Below are 25,225 nucleotides of genomic sequence, written 5' to 3'. Positions count from 1 at the left end.
TTTCGTGGGTGTGAAATGGTATCTCATTGTGGTTGGGTTTTGATTTGCATTTCCCTCATGACTAATGATGTTGAATGTGTTTTTGTGTGCTTATGATAAGGCTATTTGTATGTCTTTTTTTGAGAAATGTTTATTCAGAACTTTTGCCTGTTTAAAAACTGAGCTCCCTTTTTATTTGCTAAATTTTAAGAGGTTTTCAAAAAAAATTACTTAATTGTGGTAACATACACATAAAACTTACCACTTTAACTATTTTTAAGTGTACAGTGCAGTAGTGTTAAGTATTTTTACGTTGTGCAACCTAGCTGCAGAACTCTCTTCATTCTGCAAAACTGAAACTCTGTACTTATTCAACAACAACTCCCCACTCCTCCTCTCCTCAGCCTCAGTTTTAAGAGTTTAAAAAATATATTCTAGAAACAAATCCATTATCAGATATATGATTTGCAAATATTTTCTCCCATTCTGTGGCTTGTCTTCCCACTTGCCTGATGTTTTCCTTTGAAGCACACATTTCAGTTTGATGAAGTCCAATTTGTCTATATTTTCTCTTATTATTTGTGCTTTGGTGTCATATCTAAAAAATTATTTCCTAATTCAAGTTCATGAAGATTTATTCCTGTGTTTTCTTATAAAAGTTTTATACTTTTAGCTCTCACATTTAAGCGTTTGATTCATTTTGAGTTAATTTTTGTATTTGGTGCAACTTTATTCCTTTACATTTGGATTTTTAGTTGTCTCAGCATCATTTGCCGAAAAGAATATTCTCTCCTTATTGTATTTCTTGACAGCTTCACCAAAAATCAGTTGATCATAAATGTAAATATCTGTGGACTCTCGATTGTGTTTCGTTGAACTGTATGTCAGTTCTTAGGCTAGTAGTACAGTCTTGAATACTGTGGTTTTGTAATGCATTTTTTGAATTAGGAAGTATGAGTTCTCCAACTTTGTTCTTGTTCAAGATTGTTTTGGCTGTTGTTGGTATCTTACATTTCTGTATGAATTTAAGATGCACTTGTTAATTTTTACAAAAAAAAGTACTAGGATTTTGATAGATATTGCCTCAAATCTCTAGATCAATTTGGAAAGATTTGTCGTCTTATGAGTATTAAATCTTCCAATCCATGAATATGGGATATTATGCCATTTATTTAGGTCTTCTTCAATTTCTTTTTGTAGCTTTCAGTGAACAAGTCTTGCATGTATTTTGTTAAATTCATTCCTAAATATTTTCTTCTTTTACGTGCAATATCAAATGGAATTGTTTCTTAATTTCATTTTCGGATTATTTGTTGCTTATGGATGGTAACTAAATTGATTTTTATATTTTTATCTTCTACAGTACAACCTTGCTGTTTTAGTTTATTAGCTCTGATAGTTTGTTTTTTTATGTGTGGATTTCTTGGCATTTTCTATATTTAAGATTCTATATATAAGATGATGTATTTGTAAACTGCCCTCGTTTTAGTTCTTTCTGGACACTTTTTATTTCTTTTCCTTGCTTAGTGGCCCTGGCTAGGACCTCTAGTACAGCATCTTGAGGACATTATGCTATGTGAGATAAACCAGCCACAGAAGGACAAATACTAGATGATTCCAGTGATATGAGATAAAAGCAAAGTCATAGAAACAAAGAGTAGAATGGTGGTTGCCAAGGGCTGGGGGAAGGGAAAATAGGAATTACTAGTCACTGGTACTAAATTCTTAGTTATGCAAGATGAATAAGTTCTGGAGGTCTGCTGTACAACATTGTGTTTATAGATAATAATACCTTATTATCTGTTAATAATTATCTTATTATCTGTTAATAATTATCTGTTAATATCACTTAATATCTGTTAATGAGGTAGATCTCCTGTTAAGTGTTCTTACCACAATAAAATTATTAAAAAAGTGGTGAAAGCAGACATCTTGTCTTTTTCCTGACCTTAGGGGAGAAAGCATTCAGTCTTTTACCATCAGCTTAGGACATTAGCTGTCAATTTTGTGTAGATGGTCTTTGTTTATTGAAGGGAGTTTACTTTTTATTCCTATCTTGTTGAGTGTTTTATCATGAAGAGTTGTTGGATTTTGTCAAATGCTCTTTGTGCTTCTACTGAGATGATCATGTGATTTTTGTCCTTCATTTTTATTAATGTAGTATATTACATTGATTATTCAAATTTAAACCAACCTTGCATGTCTGGGATAATCCCACTTGGTTATAGTTTATTTTCTCATCCATTTAAAAGACAAAAGCAAGAAAATTTTCTGAATCTTTGTTAATAGATGCACAATATAAAAAAATGTAATAAAAAAATAAATTTATTTATTTATTTTTGGCTGTATTGGGTGTTTGTTGCTGCTTGTGGGCTTTCTCTAGTTGTGGCAAGCAGGGGCTACTCTTCATTGCTTTGCGTGGGCTTCTCATTGTGGTGGCTTCTCTTGTAGTGGAGCATGGGCTCTAGGTACACGGGCTTCAGTAGTTGTGGCTCGCAGGCTCTAGAGCGCAGGCTCAGTAGCTGTGGTGCACGGGCTTAGTTGCTCTGCTGCATGTGGGATCTCCCTGGACCAGGGATCGAACCCATGTGCCCTGCATTGGCAGGCAGATTCTTAACCACTGCGCCACCAGGGAGGTCCCAAAAAGATGTCATTTTTGACATCAATAATATAAAGTGGGAGGAAGTGGAGATATAAATGAGTAGTTTCTGTTTGTGATTGAAGTTGTTATCAGTTTAGAGTATTGTAACTTTAAGTTATTTTATATAATTTCCATGGTAACCACAAATAAAATACCCATAGAAATTACACAGAATAAAAGGAGGAAGGGATCAAAGCATATAAATACGAAAAAAGTCAATGAAATACAAAGGAAAACAATTAACAATTAACAAATTACAGTGAAGAAAATGGCAATACTAAGTCTTTCCCATTCAGTAATTACAGTACATGTGACGAGATTAAACCTCCAACTGAAAAGAAGTAAATTGGCTGAATGGATTCAAGAAACAAGGTGTCAACTGTGTTTTGTCCAGGAAAGACACACTAAGGACATACATAGGCTGAATGTGAAAGGATGGATAAAGATAGTACATGCAAATGATAACCAAAAGAGAGCAGAGGTAGCCATACTTATAATCAGAAAAGATAGACTTTAAGTCAAAAACTGTTACAAGAGACAAAGAAGGAAATTATATAATGATAAAAGTGTCAGTTCACCAGGAAGATATAACAATTAAAAATATATGCACCTAACATCAGAACTCCCAAATATATGAAGCAAACATTGACAGAACTGAAGGAAGAATTATGCAGAAACACAATAATAGTAGGATACTTCAATATAGTGCTTTCAATAATGGACAGAACAACCAGACTGCAGATCAGTAATGAAACAGAGTTCTTGAACAATATTGATCCATTGCACCGAACAGACATATATAGAACATCCTGCCCAACAATAGTAGAGTGAGTACACATTCTTCTCAAGGTCATATGGAACATTCTTTAGGATAGACCACATATTACCACGTATTACCACGTAACAAGTCTTAACAAATTTAATAATATTGAACTCATACCAACTATCTTTTCTGACCACAATGGAATGAAATCAGTAGTAGAAAGAAACTGGAAAATACACAGATATGTGGAAATTAAGCAACACAATCTTAAAAAACTAATGGGTCAAAGGAGAAACTACAAGGGTAATTAGAAAATAGCTTGATACAAGTGAAATCTAAAATGACATACCAAAACTTATGGGATGCAGAGAAAGCAATACTAAGAGGCAAGTTCATAGTGATAAATGCCGACTTTAAAAAAAAGAATGATCTCAAGTCAATAACCTAATCTATGCTTCAAGGAACTAGAAAAAGAAGAGCAAACTAAACCCAAAGCTAGCAGAGGAATGGAAGTGGTAAAGATTAGAGCAGAAATAAATGAAATAGAGACTAAAAAAGAAATAGAAAAACTCAACAAAACTGAGTCAGTTTTTTTTAAAAAGACCAAAAAACCTGAGAAATTCTTAGCTAGAATAATTAAGGAAAAAAGAGAGGACTTTAACTAAAAGCAGAAATGAAAGAGTAGGCATTACAGCTAATGCTATGAATATAAAAAGAATTATGAGACTACTATGAACAATTACATGTCAACAAATTGTATAACCTAGAAGAAATAGATGTTCCTAGAAACATACAACCTACCAAGACTGAAGAAATAAAAACCTGAACAGACTATCGCTAATAAGGAAATTGAATCAATAATCAAAAACCTCTGAATAAGGAAAAGCCCAGGACTAAATGGCTTTACTGGAGAATTCTATCAAACATTAAAGAAGAATTAACACCAGTTCTCCTCAACTCTTCCAAAAAATAAAGAGGAGGGAACACTTCCAAACTCATTTTCTGAGTTTAGCATTGCCCTGAAACCACAACCAGACAAAGATCATCAAAGGTCATACCCTGTGACCAACTGGGATTTATTCCTGAAATGTAAAGCTGGTTCAACATATGAAAAAAAATCAGTGTAATACGACACATTAACAGAGTGAAGGACAAAAACTACACTGTCATCTCAATAGATGCAAATAAAGTATTTGACAAAATTCAACACCCTTTAATAATAAAAACACTCAACAAGTTACAAATAAAAGGAAACTTCCTCAAAATAATAAGACCATATATGAAAAGCCCACAGCCAACATCATATGCAACAAGAATCGGTTGTAGTTCTACATACTATCAGTGAACAATCCGAAAAGGAAAATAAGACTAATCCCATTTATAATAGCATAAAAAGCAATACTTAGTAATAAACTTAACCAAGGGAGCAGAAGACTTGTACAGTGAGTAAAAAGTGTAAAACATAGCTGAAAGAATTAAATAAGACACAAATAAATGGCAAGATATCTTGTGTTCATGGACTGAAGGACTTAAAATTGTTAAAGATGCATGCTACTCAAAGTGATCTACAGATTCAGTGTAATTCCTATGAATGTCCCAATGGCATTTTTTTGCAATAATGAAGAAACCACCCTAAAATTTACATGGAATCTCAAGGGTCCCCGAATAGCCAAAACAATCTGAAAAAGAATAGCAAATTTAGAGGTCTCACACTTCAGGATTTCAAAACATATTACAAAGCTACAGTAATCAAAACATTATGGTACTTGCATAAAGAGAGATACATAGACTAACGGAACAGAATAGAGTCCAGAAATAAATCCTTGTATTTATGGTGAAATGATCTTCTATAAGGATACAAAACCATGCAATGGGGAAAGATTAATCTCTTAAGCAGGACTTCCCTGGTGGCGCAGTGTTTAAGAATCTGCCTGCGAATTCAGGGCACACGGGTTCGAGCCCTGGTCTGGGAAGATTCCACGTGCCGCGGAGCAACTAAGCCCGCAAGCCACAACTACTGAGCCTGCATGCCACAACTACTGAAGCCCAGATGCCTAGAGCCCGTGCTCTGCAACAAGAGAAGCCACTGCAATGAGAAGCCAGCGCACCATAACAAAGAGTAGTCCTGCTCACTGCAACTAGAGAAAGCCCGTGCGCAGCAACGAAGACCCAACACAGTCGTAAATAAATAAATAAATAAATAAATTTAATCTCTTAAGCACATGGTGTTTTAAAAAATGGATACCCATGTGGAAAAGAGTGAAGTTGGATCCTTACCTTCCATACATTAAAATTAACTCAAAATAGATTAAAGACTTAAACATAAGACCTACACATAAGATTTCTGCATGAAAACACATGAAGAGCTTCATGACATTGAGTTTGGCAATGATTTCTTGGATATGACACCAAAAAAAATAGGAAACAAAGACAAAAATAGACAATGAAATGAGACTTCATCAAGCTTAAAATCTTTTGTGCATTGAAATTTTTGTGCATCAAGGAACAGTGTAAAAAGGCAACCCATGAAATGAGAGACAATATTTCAAACCAAATATCTGATAAAGTGTTAATAATATCCAGAGTATATGATGAACTCGTACAACTCAACAACAAGAACAACAAACCCAACTAATTTAAAAAGTGGTCAAAGGACTTGAATAGAATTTTTTCCAAAGATAATATATAAATGTGTAACAGGCATATGAAAAAATGCTCAAAGTCACTAATCATCAGAGAAATGTAAATCAGAACCACAATAGATAATCACCTTACACCCATTAGTGTGACCGTTGTTAAATAAGAATAAGTGTGGTTTAGGGTGTGTGGAGAAATTGGTACCCTTATGCACTGTTGGTGGGAATGTAAAATGGTGCAGCCTCTATGGAAAACAATATGGTGATTCTTCAAGAAATAAAAAATAGAATTACCACATGATTGAGCAATCTTACTTCTATGTATATATCCAAAAGAACTGAAAGCAGGATATGAAAGAGCTATTTGCACACCCATGTTCATTGCAGCATTATTCACAATAGATAAGAGGTTGAAGCAACCTAATTGTCTATGGATGGATGAATAAAGAAAATGTGGTATGTATTTACAATGGAATATTATTCAGCTTTAAAAAAGAAAAAAAACCCTGACACATCCTACAGCATGGGTGAATCTTAAGGATGTTATATACCAGTCACAAAATGACAAATACTCTGTGACTCCCCTCGTTTGAGTTATATAAAGTAGTCAAACTCATGGAATCATAAAGTAGAATTATGTTTGCAAGGGTACGGGGGGAAGTGGAAATGAGTTGTTATTCAACGGGAATTTCAATTTCACAAGATATAAAAGTTCTAGAGATTTGTTGTACAATAGTGTGCTGTAGTTAACAACACTGCACCGTACACTTAAAAATGTTTAAGTTGGTAAATTTTATGTTATGTTCTTTTTACCAAAATTTAAAAAAAGACAATACAATAAAAAAAACAAAACATGCTGTGTAGGATATTAATTTTACATTTTTTTAAATGTAAGGTTTTAATGTCAAGTTGACTTGATTTCCAGTATATCTTTAAAATGAATTCAGTCTACTTTAGAAGTAACTAATAAGCATGCAAGGCTTCCCTTAATTGACATTGTTAGGAAAATGATCAGTGTTCTACTTAAATTTTTATATTTCTGGTGATTTGTAGTTAATTTTTCTTTTTGTGGTCTATCTTAACTGTTCTACTTTTTATTAATTCTCAGGGTACATTTAAATTTAAAGCAGAAAGTGACCTGTTCCTTGCTGAGCATCACAAACTTTTATTGTATGATGGCAAACTCTCTAGTGCCATTGCATTCACATACAATCCACGCGCCACAGATGCCCAGCTCTGCCTCGAATCATCCCCTAAGGACAACCCTTCAATTTTTGTTCATTCACCGCATGCACTCATGCTCCAGGTACTAGCGGTAATCTTTTTTTTTTTTTTTTTTTTTTTGATGAAATTAGCCTAAGGGTCATGAACCAGAGATTTCCTGCCCTTATATTGATAGCCTCAAATTCCTAATGTTGGAGGCTTTAGGCTCTTTTTTTTTTTTTTTTTAATTTTATAGCTATTTTATTTATTTATTTATTTATTTTTGGCTGTGTTGGGTCTTCGGTTCGTGCGAGGGCTTTCTCTAGTTGCGGCAAGTGGGGGCCACTCCTCATCGCGGTGCGGGGACCGCTCTTCATCGCGGTGTGCGGGCCTTTCACTATCGCGGCCCCTCCCGTTGCGGGGCACAGGCTCCAGACACGCAGGCTCAGTAGTTGTGGCTCACGGGCCCAGCTGCTCCGTGGCATGTGGGATCTTCCCAGACCAGGGCTCGAACCCGTGTCCCCTGCACTAGCAGGCAGATTCTCAACCACTGCGCCACCAGGGAAGCCCACTAGCGGTAATCTTTTAAGAATATTTTTAATGGTAAATTTTGATGTATTATTGAGGTGTATTTGGTAGCTTCTGACATGTAATGTAACATTTTATTGTTCTTGTTATGTTTCATTTTGAATTGTTTTGGAAAAGAATCATTGGAATCTTTACTGTGTCTTCTGTTTTACAAGGATGTGAAGGCGGTTTTAACACATTCCATCCAAAGTGCCATGCATTCAATTGGAGGAGTACAAGTGCTGTTTCCACTTTTTGCACAGTTGGATTATAGGCAATATTTATCTGATGAAGTTGACTTGACTATATGGTGAGTGCTTTTGTTTTTTCTTTCATTTGATGTGAGAGTTATTTTCATCACTGTTGAGCCGCACAATATTTTTTTCAAACTTTAAAATTTGTTGTAGGGTTAAAAGAGAATATAAAGAAATTTTTGAACTATAATTATTATAAATTCAATTCAATAATAATAATATTAATTTAAGTTGTTTATCAGTAGGAAATATGGAAGCTCTAAAAAACATAATGTTTCTTAAAATAATTAATTAATTAATTTATGGCTGCGTTGGGTCTTCGTTGCTGGGTGCGGGCTTTCTCTAGTTGCGGTGAGCGGAGGCTACTCTTCGTTGCGGTGCGCTGGCTTCTGACTGCGGTGGCTTCTTTTTGTTATGGAGCATGGGCTCTGAATTCATTGGCTTCAGTAGTTGTGGCACGTGGGCTTAGTTGCTCCGCGGCATGTGGAATCTTCCCAGACCAGGGCTCGAACCCGTGTCCCCTGCATTGGCAGGCGGATTCTTAACCACTGCACCACCAGGGAAGTCCCAATAATGTTATTTTCGAATAAAGTTAGACATAGTGATAATAGATTTATCAGAAATGTATGTATTTTTGTCTAAAATATAGTTTTAAAATATTTTAAATGGTTATGTGGCAGTGATTTCTTATGGTAATTCAGCTTTCCATATTTAATTATTATTGATTGCTAGTAAGTAATTGAAATCTAAAATTTTTGATTATGTTACATAATAAGTGATATGGTTTTTAAAAATTAGATCATATGTTTGGCACCTTTGTCTCCTTTGTTGTAGTGTTGAGTGTAGAAAAGGAAGAGACATGAATTCTAGGACAAGTTATTACAATGTTGGAAAGGATGTCTAAATGAATTTTTCATGGCTGTATAATTTAGTGAATCTATTTATAATAAAGTAATTATGTTTAATTATTTGAGTAATTTTAATGTTTTTCATTCTCCTTTTTTGAAATTCTCTTTTTAATTTCTACTTTTATGTGCAACTTGAGGTTTACTACCAATGTATATATTTAATGATGTAATAATTTTTCCAGATTATTTTTAGGCAATGGAATGACTTTTTTTTTAAAGGAATTATGTATCAAAGCTAGTATTGACTACATTTAAAAAAATTAAAATAATATTATCCTTGACATATTGCTACTTCATAAAATTTTTTGCATTCTGGTCTAAAACCTTTATAACAGGGCTTAGTTGTTTTTTTTTTATTAACTTTTCAACATTATTGGAATTGCTGACAGTTAAAAGTACTTTTGTGGAGGAGGTTGGCTGTTCTCCCTTTCTTTGTGGGAATCTCTCAAAACTTTTGAGAAGGACGTAACAGCCAACCTTATTCCATTCCATTTTGAGTATCTACAAGTTGTGAGGTTAAGAGCATGGCTGTAGTCTTACTACTTTACAATTTTTCTGTTGGGATAATGAACAAAATTCTTAAATTATTATTCAAGTACTTCAGTTTGTCTACAGCTTTACTTTCTTATTTTCCCCTTTATGAACCCTATGCTCCGTTCAAATTAGGCCAGTTTGGAGCCCTAACACATTTGGAGGCTATCTATCCTAGTCTGTTTGCTCCACATCTTTTCCTTCTATTTGGCCTCTAACCCTCCAAAATTGAATATACTTGCTCATCTAAGTTACATCCATTCTTTAGGGCTTTAATATACTTATGTTAGCCATTTTATTACTTGTTTTTGGACATTCCTAATTTTGCTCTATTTCATGCATGTTTTTTATATTGTTTCTAAGTGATTCATTTGTTAATATATTTGTGATAAAGGATATGAACTAAATATTTGAGTAATAAATCCTAATCTTACATTAAAATTTTAGTCCTGAAATAATGTTGGAGGCAGTTTTAGTAGAGTGTCAATTTCCTTGGAATAGAAACTTTTTATTAAGGTAGATGAAAGACTGCATCTGTTTAACCCCCCCCCCCTTTTTAAAAAATAGAATATGTTTTTTCAAACCATTGTCTTTTTTCTTATTCCAGTTCAACTTTGCTGGCTTTTATCATGGAGTTGTTGAAGAACTCAATTGCTATGCAAGAGCAGATGCTAGCCTGCAAGGGCTTTTTGGTAATAGGATATAGTCTTGAAAAGGTAAAGTATCAAATGCTTTACATTTTTGATTCTTAATTTGCAGGCCATGAAACTTAGTCTCCTAAGTGGTTGAGAAATTCTGTCTGCAATTGTGTCTCCTTGGTTATATAAAATTACCTAAATTAAAATAACCTTTTGTTGTTTTAACTTGCCCCCACTGCTTTATTAGAGGAATGTGGTATTGAGTCTCATGGTATCTTTAACTTTGAGCATAATTTGTGGACCTACTTTTTCTGGTATTGACAGCCTTTAATTTACTTACCTTGCCTTGTGTTGGTAGTGACCTTTGAAATATCTTCCTCTGCAGTCTTCCAAATCCCATGTCAGCAGAGCAGTACTTGAACTTTGCCTTGCATTTTCAAAATATCTGAGTAATCTGCAGAATGGGATGCCCCTACTCAAGCAATTGTGTGATCACATTCTTCTTAACCCAGCTATATGGATTCATACCCCAGCCAAGGTAATACATATATTGACTTTGTGCTAATATGTTCAGTAAGTTTTTGTACTTGAGAAGAGTGATAATTATGAGGATTTTCTTTTATCCTTTTACATGCTATTATGTAAGATTTCAGTGGAATGCATTTTTTGACTAAATATACTTTTGCAAGTCAGTATTTCTTCCCTCCCTTCCTCCCTTCCTAAAGCAATATCACTATTTCTTTTTTAAAAAAGCTATAGTCTTTATTTTCTGTTGTTAAATAAAATTTTATTTGAGAGAGACTTTGATTTATATTTACTAAACCAAAGTTGGATAGTTCCAGTGTAAGTATAATGTTTCCTATCAACTGTAGCTCTGTTCTATTGCAAATATACATACATATATATCTATGTATCCATATGTATGTATGCATACATATATATAAATACATACTCACTGTGCTCTCTCTCTGTCTTTTATACACACATATTCCTTCCACCAACGTGATGAGCTCTTGAGTTTAATTTTTACAGGAACAGCTGAAATGTCACCCTTTCTTGAAGGCTTCCATGCTATACAGGTCACATTTAATCATTTTAATTTCACATTAATTCAAATTATTAAATACAGTTATATTTTACACAGTAATTTATTTACTACTGTAACAGGAAATCAATTACATGACGTGAACATAAGTGAATTCGTGATAAAATATATAAGTAAAACCTTTGATAAATCCTAATGTTCTATTAAGTTATCCTAAAAATTTGATTTCCTCTCTCCCCCTCTCTCTTTTAGTTCACTTGCAAGTGTTTACCATTGTTCAGGTTGGAATAACACATACTTACTCTAGTTGTCAGAAAAAAATGTCTGCAGACTTTTTTACTTTTCTGGAGTCATAGTATCTTACTTTCAGCTGCTCTTTTCAAATGTTAAGGAGAAAAACAGCTGCTGACTCTGATTGCCATTTGGAAATAATCAAAGGAGGCAGCTGGAGGTTGTAGCTTTTTATCTCTGGGTTCAAATTTGACCTCTTTCTCTTCTATGACCCTCAGTCTTATTTCTTTTCAAGGATTGTTTCAAGTTACTTTTTAAACCTTTACTAAACACTTCTTTGTCTTACTAAGCAGCGTATTTGTAAGGCTTTGGGCCTCTTTTGAAGTGGTCAAAAAGCCTCTTCTTATGAGATACTTACTTGTAGGGGAATATTTAAAAATTTTCTATGTATCGTTTCCTTAAGTCCATCATATTATTACACTCTATTTCTTACCTTTTCCTTGTTAATAATTTTCTTTAATTTCTTCTTCAGAATTTGCAGTTGATTTGGTAATATTAAAGTTAACTTTTGTTTCAGCCTTCTGCTTTGTGTATCCATGAGGGGTTATATCTAATTTTATTATAAAGGTAGTTATAACAAAAGGCAGATGCAAAGTTTGTTTTGACCCGAAGGTCATACAATTTGGGGGAGGAAGGAGCTTTTTAAGAAAAAGAATACAACATACTGCATGCAAAATAAGGTTTAGGGTCTTGGAAGGAACATGTCTAGATGAGTGGGCATGAAGTGTAAGCTTCATTAGCTTCATGGTAAATTCACCTCTGGTTACCAAAGTTGAGGGTATGGATGTATGAATCAATCTTTGCTTTTGGAAAAGGGTGCTCACAGTCATTTATAATATCCATTTAAGTTTGATCTGCTCAGAGACAGGCTTTGAAATGACCTAACAAGAGAGATGAATTTTCTTGTAGGTAGCAGTCTTTCATTTGCTGAGTGGCTACTTTATGCTGGGCACTGTGGATACAGTGGTGAGCAAGACAGATCTGATTCCTGCCCTCATAGAATTTAGGTGTAATGGGAAAGACAGATGTTAATGTATAATTTGTGTGGTTATAAGATTATATAAAGAGTGAAAGAGGAAAGGTTTATTCATAATTAGAATATGAATAATCTTGAGGTCTCCAATATGTTGCTGTTAAAGCCTGTTCATTTTTCTTTAACTATAATATCATTCTCGGTAGACTGACTTTCTCCACTTTTCCATATCTTAATTTATCACTTTTCGTCAGAATTCCTTTATGCTTTTAACATATCACTCTCATCAGATCATTTCTTAGCCTCCAAACTTGTCATGGTTTCTCGTTGTTTTCAGAATAAAGCATTAGGTCTTCACGCCAATTCTTTCTAGGCTTTCTATGTGAAAAACTCACTTGTCCTCAATGGCTAGGTGGGTACAAAAGGTTATCCTAGAGCAGTGGTTCTTAATCTTGGCTGTCTATAGAATTAGTTGGGAGAGGTTTTTTGTTTTTTGTTTTTTTTCAAACAAAACAAGACAAAAACAGAATCCCACTCCCTCCATCCTAGATTCTAATTTAATTGGTCTGGGACAGGACCCAGACATCGGAATTTTTAAAATGTTTTTCAGGTATTTTAATGCACAGTCAAGGATGAGGATGGTTGTTCTAGATTTGGCGAAACTTTTTGTATCATCTACCATTTTCCCTGTTTGAAATTTCCTCTTTTGTTCTGTCTACCTATTGTTCTACTCATCTTCAAAGGCTACCTTAATACCGCCTCTATTAGTGAAACTTTTCTTGACTACGTTAGCTTACCCTAAAATCATTTCTCTGGCCTCTGAATTAATAGTATTTAATAGCTGTATGGCACTTGTTTATTGCCACATAACCTTTCTTATGTTTCAGTAGGTGAGGTGTCGTTATTACCTTTTATTTTTTCACTTAAATTTATGTATTTTTTATCTTCTCCATTACTGAGGGACAGTGTCTATGCCACTGTATTTTCAGTAATACAGTGCTGCACATATAGGTGGAGGTAAATATTTTCTGCATGACTGAAATAGCATGGTTAAGAATTTGAACCATGTCGTAGAAAGTGCTATGTATCCTCAGTGACAAGTAAGCTAGGCCTATCTATTTGAACAGCAGTAGCTACATCAAAGTAATGTTATCTTTCAGCAAGTCTGTAGATTATAGCATATTTATGGTTTTCTAAACTACAGTCATTTTCCAAGCCTCAATTTTAAGTGGTTCAGAATCTGCCACTCTTTACCGTGTATGATTACTGATTGACTCCCTAATTCATTTAACCTTGATTGTTTATAGGGCATGTGGAAGATACACAACTAATTTTTATCTTTCAGGGTTAAAAATGAAAATGCCCTCAGTGTCTGGGAAGGTAACATAAATGTTCAGTTGTAAATGATCAGGAGTGGTGTGGGTTTGGCCAAATTTAATGCCGTACTTAGTATTGTTTAGTTTATAAAGTATTCTTGATTTCGATATGAAAGTAGACCAAAAGTGGTCCTTACTTTGTGCTGTTACGAGTACTAGAGTATAACTGTTTGTGAATTTTAGAGACTATAATTTTATAATTACAGTCTTTATAGTAATGAGTTGTTATAACAGAATTCTATTTTTCTAATAAATATTTCTTAAGGTAGGCTTTACATGTTTTTATATGATTTTCTTTCTTTTGACTTTTTCTTACTTTTTTTTGCTACTTCTACTTTTTTTTTCTTTTGAGTTATTCCAACTGCTAATTTTCTCTAAAACAAAGATAATTTCTAGCTTTTGAAAACAACTATACATAGCATAAGTAGTAGGTTTATTATAAAGAAGTTACATAAGTTCATGAATAATTGCTGATTGCCAAATAGAAACCAAACAGTTTTTTCCATGGAATAGTGCTGCAAAAATTTGATATATTTGGGGGTGTTTACTTTATCGTGCTACTGTAAAAGAAGCATTTGCCTGCTTTCATTTTATAAGGAGTGTGTGTGCTTGTATGTGTCAGTGGATATGTGTTATCTGTTAACATGAATGTTATTATCAAGCTAAGCAGCTTGCTTTTTGGAACAAGTATGGTCCAAGTAGAGCAACCTGAGGGTATTCCTGGAAACAGGGGTAAAATGCTGGTCAGCTTCTTTGATTTGAGCTCTTCATTTTGATTCTCTAGGTTCAGTTGACACTCTATACTTATCTGTCCACGGAATTCATTGGTACAGTCAACATATATAATGCCATTCGGAGAGTTGGAACAGTGCTTCTCGTCATGCATACACTGAAGTACTACTATTGGGCAGTGAATCCTCAGGATCGGAGTGGTATCACCCCAAAAGGATTAGGTATATCATCTCTGTATATTACATTATATAGATATGGCAAATCAGGATTTTCTCTCTCTCTCTCTCTCTCCCCCTCCCTCCCTCCCTCCCTCTCTCTCTTTTTCTCTTTCTTTCTTTCTCTCTTCCTTTCTTTCTTCTTCCTTCCTTCCTTCCTCCCTCCCTCCCTCCCCCCCCTTTCTTTCTTTCTTTCTCTTTCTTTCCCTCTTTCTCTCTTTCTTTCATTCTTTCTCTCTCTCTCTCTTTCTGTCTTTCCCAATACTATTACACTCTTCTGGAAGTTTTCCTAAATCTCATCATGGTAAAGTTTTAAATCTCGTTGATAATTTTAATAGTTTGTCCTAAATCGTGGTTGCCAGAGGTTAATAACTCGCTACTTTTATAGAAGAATGGTACTTTTGCTAGTATAAGTTGTTTGAGGGCAAATATGACTAGGATGATTTTTAAGGCATTGAGAATGAGAAGAAATTCTATATTAGCCACTGGTATTGATGTTGAGTCCAGTTATCCCAATGAGAATCATTGACAACAGTGTTGTTTGGGAGATGGAGATTTTTTCCAGGGGTAGGGAGTATCTGCTTCTAATAAATAATATAATGAAACTACAGAATTTCAGTAATTATTTTCCTATATAATCAGGACTAAATTATTGGAAGGATAGTGTTCATTGATCATGTCAGTAGTTCTTGGAAGGAGTCAAAATAAAAAGTTTCGCAAATGGTGGCTCTTTTGGTTTTAAGTATTGCAAAACCTGCTTCAAATTGGCTTATATCATAAAAGAGGGTTAACCAGCTCATATAAACTGGCAGTTTCAGTAGGACTTGGTGCAAGGGTTCAAAATACAGCCTTTGGACCCAGTTTGTCTCCCTCAATTTCCCAGTTCTTCTGTGTTGGCTCTTTTCATATAATCTCTCTCTTTGTAGAGTGGCAGACAACCACTCTACCTTCACATCCTCACAAATTTAAATCCAGCAAAAGAGCATCTGCCTGTATTGAGCATTTCCAGCAAAAGTTCCTTTTAGTCTCTTTGTTGCTCGTTGCCTTGTTTGTCCATCTGTGTGGCAGGTATTCTTCAGATTGCCCAGGCACGGAGGCCCTTCTTACCTCCAAAACACATGATCGGAATGTGAAGATGGATTCAGTCCCTTTATAAAAATTGAGAGCTGTTGCTTGAAATCAGGAAATAGATGCTGGAGAGTCTAACTACATTCTGATTTTACTCAAAGGCTTTGGTTGTTCAATGATTTACAAAGACGAGGTTTCATATTTGTATAATACTTTTTCTATCCCTTTCAAAATAAACTCGATTTATTCTCAGACAATATGCTAGCTATAATTTAGAAAGCTATGAGGACATACAGAAGTTACATGATCTGTTTAAGCTGGAGAGGTTGTGGCAGATCTAGAACTAGGCTATAATTTCCTTCTGATTATTTCATGGTGCTGTAGGTGTGTCATGTACTGTCCTAGGTGTTAGTATTATATTCTGGCCTTGATTTTATAACTGATTAGTGACCTTGGGAAAGTCTTATACTTCAAGTGAGAGAGCTGCACAAACTTTGCGATTGTATTGTAACTCTGTAACCTATTCTTTGTCTAAGAATTGTCATGTGGAACAAATTTTAAACAATTTTCTTCCTATTTTAATTGATCTGTTCAAGGCCATGGTGGTCCTATGCTTTGGTGGTCCAGGAACTAGCTGTAAATAGTGATTAGTGGGGGGAAAATTGTAGAAAATATGAGGCAGACAAGTACCTAAATTAGGATCTTAGGACAATGGGTGTTTGGTTTCAAAAGCTTTCTACTTGGGAATTGTATGTTTGAGACATGAAAATTGACTTTAATGTGAGCCATGTGTGACCAAGCACTTTTTCAAGAAGAGGAGGAGATGTCAGAGGAGGTCAACACAATGTTTCCCTTCTTCATGAACGATACTGTGTTGAGGTGTACTTTGAGCTTTTTGTATTAGCTTATACAATGGTAACAATAGAAAAAAGTGTTTTCATACTAAATACACATATAAAGTTTAGATTTTCTTTTGCTTTTTTCTTTGTAAACTTATGTTACCATAGTAACATTCCAAGAGAGTCTTTTAAAACTAAATATAAATTTGTTACCTCATTTTTATGTTTTAAAATTCCTTTGACCTTACCCCAAAACAAACATTTTCATTGTGGTTTCTACATAACCCATTTTGTACATTTGGAGCATTGTATATACAATTGCATGTGAGATTGAATACTCATCCTTCTGGAGGCATTAAACTCTTCAGGAAACTGACCTTTATGTTTCTTATAAATAGGTGGAAAAACTATTGGGAATGAGAATGTTATACTTAACTTTGAGGTTTTTGAAATACTCAGTGTGTGTGTATGTGTTTGTCTTTTTAAAAGATGGACCACGACCTAATCAAAAAGAAATGCTTTCTCTACGAGCGTTCTTGTTGATGTTCATTAAGCAATTAGTGATGAAGGTGAGTTCATATTTCTTACCCTATAGCATGTGTGTATTGAACTTAAAATTTCACATAAAATACAATCTTGGTTTGTTTACTCTTTGCTCTGTTAATACGTTTACACAGTGGAAAAAACTTTGAAAGATATTTATTTCCTTGTTTGTTTTTTCTCCTTAGGCATATAATTGATAAACATTAATGCAGAATTAGAAATTGATAATCGTAATATGTGTTATATGAATTTCTGTTGGAGTTCAAGTGTATTCATTCTTTCATTCAGCAAATATTTACTGAGTTTCTATTACTTCTACTATTCTTAGAACTGGTGATGCAGTAGTCAACAGAGCTCCTCAAGGAGGTTTCAATTTTAGAGATTCCTTGTACCTGACATTCAGATTTTGAAAAATAGTTTTCCTGTATAAAATGTACCAGATAGAAATGATTACATTTTGTCCCATTTCATTCTACTATCGGTAAAGTAAAATTTAATATTATTTTTAAGGACAGTGTTTTGGTTTTATAAGATGCCAATATATAAATATATTTGTTGCCAGTGATTTATTCAGTATTTTCCTATATCATTTTATTTCTTATTCTTTACAGTTTAATGCTTTATTAGCTGTCACATAATATTATGGTAAATGGACCTGTTAGTATATCTTTCAGAATCAGATATCTTATTTCCATTTATTAAAAAATTTAACCTTTAAATTGCCTGTTTCTATTCTTTCCTAGTGTGTTTTGTTTCCTAATTCCTATTGTTCTTTTTTGAGATTTCAGCTTTGTTTTATGATTAATAATACAGTAGTTTGAAAATTTTTATAATGCATTCATATTTAAAAGTACAGTGTTTTTCCCAGTGAAATTACTACTCAATTTTTAGTACCTGACATTTTAACTTGGTAATTTTAGAAACTGTTCATTTTACTGTCCAAATTTAATAGAAGAAAATAAACAGAAAAATTGTCTTCTGTATTTAGAGGAGTGATAGGTGTTGAGTAATACCCTTTTACTTGTTCTTAATTATTATTTTTGCTTATGTCAGGATTCTGAAGCTTTACCAGATAGGTTATCATATAAGGTGCCAAAAACAGGATACTGATGTCTGATCTCTTTTGACTTCTACACTGTGTTGCATACTGCATGTCTTTAGTGCTTCCCCGAATTTTTATTTTAAATTTAGATTTTTATATTACATTATCTTTTTATATTTATAGCAACTCACCAAGTTGAGAAATCTGTGTGTATAATTTCCCTTTTCAAAAATGTTTTATATATGTAAGCATAAGATACTTGTCTTATGTTTTTAAAGGATTCTGGAGTAAAGGAAGATGAGCTGCAGGCCATTCTTAATTATCTACTCACTATGCATGAGGTAACATTTGAATTTTATATGTTGGGATTTTATTTTTTGAAGTTGCATTATGCGCGTTTTTAAAAGTAAAATAGTTAAAGAAATCTTTCATTAATGATGTAACTATAATGGAGAGTAAATGTATCTAGGAACTAAATGTTAGCAATCTTCATTTAAATATTCGTTATTACCACAAGATGCCTTTGCGAATAATCATGAAAGGCTTTTAAAAAGTGTTAAAATTAGATCTCATTGACCTAGTAATAAACTGTACCAAAGAATACTTTCAGTTTATTTCCAGGAACCAGTGTAAGAAATGGAAAAATAGATAATGAAAATGACTAAAAATGATTGGATTTTTAAATTCATAACAGTCTTCCCACTGATTTTGTATAATCAAATACCGTTAAGTTAAACAACTCATTTATGGTTGATTTAAAATTATATGGTTGAAAATAAATAGGTTGAAATGTCTGGAGTTTTTTCCTTTATTTTTTAGCATTGCAAAAATGTAATATATGCCAGATGTAGTCTAAATAAATAATCTGATTAAACATGTTTTAAATAAGTAGAATCTGAAATTAATTTCATATAAAGCACAACATTTATATGATAATTTACATTCCTGTGTTATAATTCATTTTTTCTGAGTTCACATATTTGTTACAGCATGAAATAGTGCCTTTTAAAATCATTAATAAATGAGAGATATGGTTTGGACCTATCTTTGTTAAGTGGGGCAGAAAAGAATGGGTTAAATTTCTTGATTGGATCATATTTGACTCAAACATTAATGATTGTGATTTCTTTTTCTTCTTGAGTAGGATATTCTATTTTATTTTTAGATTTTCTTGACCCTTAGGGACCAAAATATTTCATAAGAGAGAAACTGGAAGTCACAGTGATCTTCTGTTTTCTCTGAAACTATTAAATCAGGGATTTTTCAGGTCCTTCAAATAACGGTTTTCCAAAGGCTCAGTGCCCTACTTCTAGATCATTTACTTAGCATATTGAAAATTAAATATTCAAGTAGCTTCCACAGCAAAAGTTCAAAAGCAGTGAATGAAAACCTTGGAGGCAGGGCACCATAGAGATGACTAACTGCTGCTTCCCTTTAGTCTTTGGATTTCTAATGCCCAAATAGGCCCTAATGATATGCAACAGAGGTTGTAAAGGATTTTCCTGAAATTTTTAGATTTCAGTACTCATATGTGTTTGCTCCTGTGCTATTATGCAAATGTTATCAAATTATACCATATACAGTAGCATGTTGACACAATAAGCATTTATTGATCATCTATATCTTTAATACTGACAACAGATAATATAAGAGAACTATCCAGTTATCATTTCCCAAAAGGTCTTCTTTCAGAACTAGTTTCTTGAGAGGCTTAGTGCACAAAGTGGTCCTAGTTAAATAAGTTTAGAAAGTGATACACAGTATGTTGTCCCCAGCACTACTACCATATCACAACATCTATTAGCATATTAAAGCTTCAATATGTCTTGCTGTAATAAAAAGAACAACCTGTTCTTCCTCCCCCCTGCCCAATTTCTTGCTGTATAATCCTTCCTTTAAAAAAAAAAAATCTGTAAATCAGTATCTATTATATCAATGGAATATGTTTTAGGAAATCTTGATACAGTATAAGAGACATTTTATATCTTTGATTAAGAAATTATTTGACTATTTGGTGTTGTGTATTTTGAGTTATGCAGGTGAATATGTGTATATAAAGAATGTTTGCTTAAAAAAAGTGGATTCATATAGATGTCTACTTATTTTTTTTTAAGTTAAAATTCATTGTTTGAGAAATAGTCATTGTTCAAATAAGTTGTTTTTCTTTATTTAAAAAAATTCTAAAATAATTTTAGGATGACAATCTAATGGATGTCCTACAGCTGCTTGTTGCATTAATGTCAGAACATCCTAATTCTATGATACCTGCTTTTGACCAAAGGAATGGGTTACGGTAAGAGTTTAACATTTCAAGAATTTTAATATATTTAATAGAAGAGATCAGTTTGGAAATGACAGATTCTTAGATATGAAAATTATTACTGGATCTTATAAAATGATTTAAGATATAAGAGGTTTTTATTTCATGTCTTACGTTTTTTGAAAAGATCTTTAAATATAGAGGCTGTGTTACTATTTAGTATGTGAGGACAGATCAGGCAAATCATTCCAGTATTTTGTATGGTTAGTGCTACTATACTGCTATTGTAAGGTCGAATTCTTCAGCAGACTTATCTTTAGGTCCTAAGACAAAAATATTCAATTGTGATCCAAGAGAAGATCTCTATCTTCCCTTTAAAACATAACCTCTTCCAACCCCAATCCCAAATCATCATTGTATTAGTCCTCTCGGGCTGCCTTAACAAAATACCCTAGACCAGGTGGCTTAAACACCAGAAATTTGTTTTCCCATAGTCCTGGAGACTGTAAGCCCAAGATCAAGGTGCCAGCAGGGCTGGTGTCTGGTGAGGGCTTTCCCTTTGGGTTGTACACAGCCACCTTCTTGTTGTGTGTTCACATGATTTTTTGTGTGTGTGCACGAACAGAAAGAGAGAGAGAGAGAGAAGAGAGCAAGCTCTTTAGTCTTTTTTTTTTAATAGGGACGCTGATCCTATCGAATCAGGGACCCGCCCTTATGACCTCATTCAATCTTAATTGATTTCTTATAGGCCCCATCTCCAAATATAGCCACTGTGGAGCTTAGGGCTTGAACATGTGAATTGAGGAGCACACATTCAGTCTGCAACAATCATCATAACAAAAGAGAATACTTTTGTTTTAAATCTTTCATTTAATGAGAAGGTTTTTGGGCTACAAAAGTTTAACAGCTACTTTGTTGGATGATCAGCTACAGTAACTAATTTACTGATTTAGTTATAATAAATTTCCCATATCAATCCTCTATTACAAAGTTTTTATTTGTTACCTTTCAGTACTCATTCTCTGTAAGATAGAAGATGACTTTATACATTATACTTAAGGAGTGTATTTTCAGAGATTCGCAGAGAAACAGAACCAAAAGGGTGTGGGTGTGTGTGCATATGTGTGAGAGAGAGGGAGGGAGACAGAGAGAGAGAGGGAGGGACGGAGGGAGGGATATTGAGATTTATGTTAAGGAATTGGCTCATGTGATTGTGGAAGCCTCCAAAATTTGCAGGCTGGCAGGTGGAGACCCAGATAAGAGTTGATGTTGCAGTTTGAGTCCAAAGGCAGTCTGCTGGCAGTATTCCCTCTTCCTCTAGGGAGGTCCTTTCTTTTTTTCTATTAAAGCCTTCAACTGTTAGGATGAGGCACCCACACTATGAAGGGTAATTTGTTATATTCAAAGTTGGCTGATTTAAATGCCAGAGTAAGTGCTGACCTCATAGAATGATTTGGGGAATATTCCCTACTCTTTAATTTTCTTGAAGAGTTTGTATAGAATTATTATTATTTATTCTTGAAGTGTTTGCTAAAATTTACCAGTGAAGTTAGCTAGGAGTGGAATTTTCTTTGTAGGGATGTTTTTAGCTACAAATTCAATTTTCTTAATAGATACAGGGCTGTTTAGGTTATCTGTTTATTCTTTGATAAGTATTGGTAAGTTTCTATCTATCAAGGAATTGTCTGTTTCATTTAAACTGTCAAATTTATTGATGTAAAGTTGTTCCTTTATTTTCATTTAAATATCTGAAAAGCCTGTAGTGATTTTACCTCTCTCATTTCTGACACTAATAATTTTTCTTCTTTTTTCCAAATCAATCTGGCTAGAGGTTAATCAAATTTATTCATTGTCACTGTTTTGAGATCTTTCTTCTTTTTGAATATAGGTATTTAGTGCTTTAAATTTCTTCCTAAGCACTTTCAGTTTAATGTCATTTTTATTCAGTTCGAAATACGTTTTCCTTTTCATTTCTTGTTTTATCCATGTGTTATTTAGAAGTGTGTTCCAGAGATCTTTTTATGTTTGAATTTGAATTTTTTTTTTTAATCGTTAATCCCTGGGCTTCCTATGCTAACTTGGCCTTGGGAGTCTTTTTTTTTTTTTAATATTTATTTATTTATTTGGCTGCATATGGTCTTAGTTGCGGCATGCAAACTCTTAGTTGTGGCATGTGGGATCTAATTCCTTGACAGAGGATCGAACCCTAGCCCTGTGCATTGGGAGTGTGCAGTCTTAGCCACTGGACCACCAGGGAAGTCCCTGTTTGAATTTTAATTTAATTCATTTTGGTCTATGAGGATCTTTGTATGACTTGAATCCTTTAAAATTTATTGAGACTTGCTTTATGGTTCAGCATATAGTATATCCGGGTAAATGTTCCATGCGCACCAGAAAAGTACATGTATTTTGATGTTGTTTTGATGTTTTTGGATGGAGTGTTCTATAAATGTCAAGTAGGCTAAGTTGGTTGATACCGTTTTTCAGATCTTCTGTGCCATTACTGCTTCTTTGTCTACTTGCTCTGTCATTTATTGAGATATGATTATTGAAATCTCTGACTATAAATATGCTTTTTTCTCTTTTTTTTCTTTGTATTTTTATCATTTTTTGCTTCAGGTATTTTAACTCAGATATTAAGTATATCTATATTGAGGATTTTTATGTCTTGCTGGGGAATTAATGCTTTTATAATTATGTTTTTTCCTTTTTTTCCACCTGGAAATGTTTCTTGATCTGAAATCTACTTAGTTTGATATTTATATGGCTAATCCAGCTTTCTTTTGCTTTGTGTTTGCATGGTATATCTTGTTTTCCGTTTTAATTTATCTATATCTTTATAGTTAATTGAATTTCTTATGTACACAGTATGATAGCTAATTTTGTGTCAACTGGCTTGGCCGTAGTTCCTTGATATTTGGTCAGACATTATCCTGGATATTTTTGTGAAATCATGTTTTGAATGTGGTCAACATTTAAGTTGGCAGACCTTGAGTAAAGCAGGTTACCATCCATAATGTGGGTGGGCCTATCAAATCAGTTGAAGGCATTAATAAAATAAAAAGGAATTCTGCCAACACAATGCCTTTGGACTTGGGTCGAGTTTTCCTCAATCTCCAGAGTACTTGTCTGTCCTGCAGATTTTGGACTTAGCCTCCATAGTTGTGTGAGCCAGTTCTTTAAAATAAATATCTGTCTCCCTCTGTGTATATACACAACCTGTTGGTTCTCCTTCTATAGAAAACAATGACTGATACACACAGTGTAGTTGGATGTTTTATTTTTTAAAATGTACTCTGAGACACTTAGTCTTTTCATTGTGTTTTGACTATTTACTTTTAATGTAATTATTGATATAGCTTTATTTTCATCTAGTGTTTTATTATTTATTTGTCTCAGTATAATTTTTCCTTTGTTTTTCCTTTGCTTTGTATTTGAATTCTTTTAGAATTCTTTGAAAATTAATTTCTATTAGGTTTTGGATCTATCTCTTTGTGTAAATTTTTATTGGCTGCTTTAGAGATTTCACAGTATACCTAGAGTTAATATTCTGCGTCTTCAAATAAAATATAGAACCACTGCAAGTATATTGATACCTTTAAGCTCCACCATTGTTCCTTTTTGTATCTAATGCATCATAAGCCTCTCTAGACAATGTTATAATTTTTAATTTCACTTGTAATATGTAGTTTAAAGAATTTAAGAGGAGAAAAAACTTATGTTTATTCAGACATCTACAATTCTTTTAATTCGTGAAGGAAGCATTTCTTGTTTAGTAGTTTTGCTGGAAACATGATTTCTTAGTTTTTCTTCTGAAAATGCTTTTATTTGGCGTTTGCCCAAGGATATTTTTGCTGCATGTAGAATTCTGTGTTTCTAGTTTTGTTCTTTCAATACTTTAAACTATTTTCCCGCTGTCTGCGGGCCTCCATGATTTCTAAGAAGAAACCTATGATAAATCAAATCTTTCTTTGCTAAATATAATATATTAGATTTTTATATTTGCTTTCAGGACATGTTCTTTCATTCTCCCCCAACCATACTCCCCGAAATTTCATTTTCTTTGTTTTTATCACCAAGTCTGAGAAGTTTTATGCTCTTATTTTAAAATATTTTTTTGTTTCAGGTGTATCTTTCTCTTTCATTTTGGATTTCTAGTGACTTGAATATTAGAGGTTTTAATGCACATCTCCTTCAGCTTCCTTTTAGTTTATTTCAATCATTTTTGTCTCTGTTCTTCAGATTTGATACTTTCTATTGATAAAGAAATTTGACATGTATGATAAACTTGATCTTCAAGTTTATAAACTTTTTCTTTGTTTTTTCTATTTTGATGTTGAGCCCATCATGAATATTTCAGCTCTTGTACATTTCAGTTGTATAATTTCAATATAGTTAATTTTTATACTTTCTTTCTTTTGATGAGAACTTTATTTTCTGATCCACTTAGACTGTGTTTACCTTTACCTTCTGGAGCATAGTTATAATAGCTTTAAAATCTTTGTGTGATAATCGCAAGAATTGCCTATCCCATCAGCATCTGTTCATTGTGTTTTCCCATGAGAAATTGTCACATTTTCTTTATTCTTTGTACATTAAGTGTTTTTTAATCTATCATGGATGTTGTGTTATCTTTTTTTTAAATCAACTCTGGGACTTTGTTATGATCTGTTAACAAATGTTGATTTTTTTTGTTTTGTTTTATTTTAGCAAGAAGGGTC

At 33.4% G+C, this 25,225-nt stretch overlaps 1 protein-coding gene across 4 annotated transcripts in view; it reads left to right on the top strand.

The window, feature by feature from the left end:
* Window positions 1-25,225, top strand: part of LRBA (LPS responsive beige-like anchor protein) — a 736,878-nt gene that overhangs the window by 111,521 nt on the left and 600,132 nt on the right. For all 4 annotated transcript variants that reach the window (XM_082463287.1, XM_082463288.1, XM_082463286.1 and 1 more), the window contains exons 10-17: window positions 7,128-7,325; window positions 7,966-8,099; window positions 10,090-10,198; window positions 10,506-10,658; window positions 14,590-14,758; window positions 17,149-17,228; window positions 18,523-18,585; window positions 20,440-20,537. In XM_082463287.1, coding sequence (XP_082319413.1) covers window positions 7,128-7,325; window positions 7,966-8,099; window positions 10,090-10,198; window positions 10,506-10,658; window positions 14,590-14,758; window positions 17,149-17,228; window positions 18,523-18,585; window positions 20,440-20,537 — 1,004 coding nt within the window. The remainder of the gene's footprint in view (window positions 1-7,127; window positions 7,326-7,965; window positions 8,100-10,089; window positions 10,199-10,505; window positions 10,659-14,589; window positions 14,759-17,148; window positions 17,229-18,522; window positions 18,586-20,439; window positions 20,538-25,225) is intronic.

This window comes from Balaenoptera physalus (genome assembly GCF_965194825.1).
Source record: "Balaenoptera physalus genome assembly, chromosome: 5".
Lineage (NCBI taxonomy): Eukaryota > Metazoa > Chordata > Mammalia > Artiodactyla > Balaenopteridae > Balaenoptera > Balaenoptera physalus.
The sequence above is the reverse complement of the archived record's forward strand: the minus strand, read 5'-3'. Positions and strand labels throughout refer to the sequence as shown.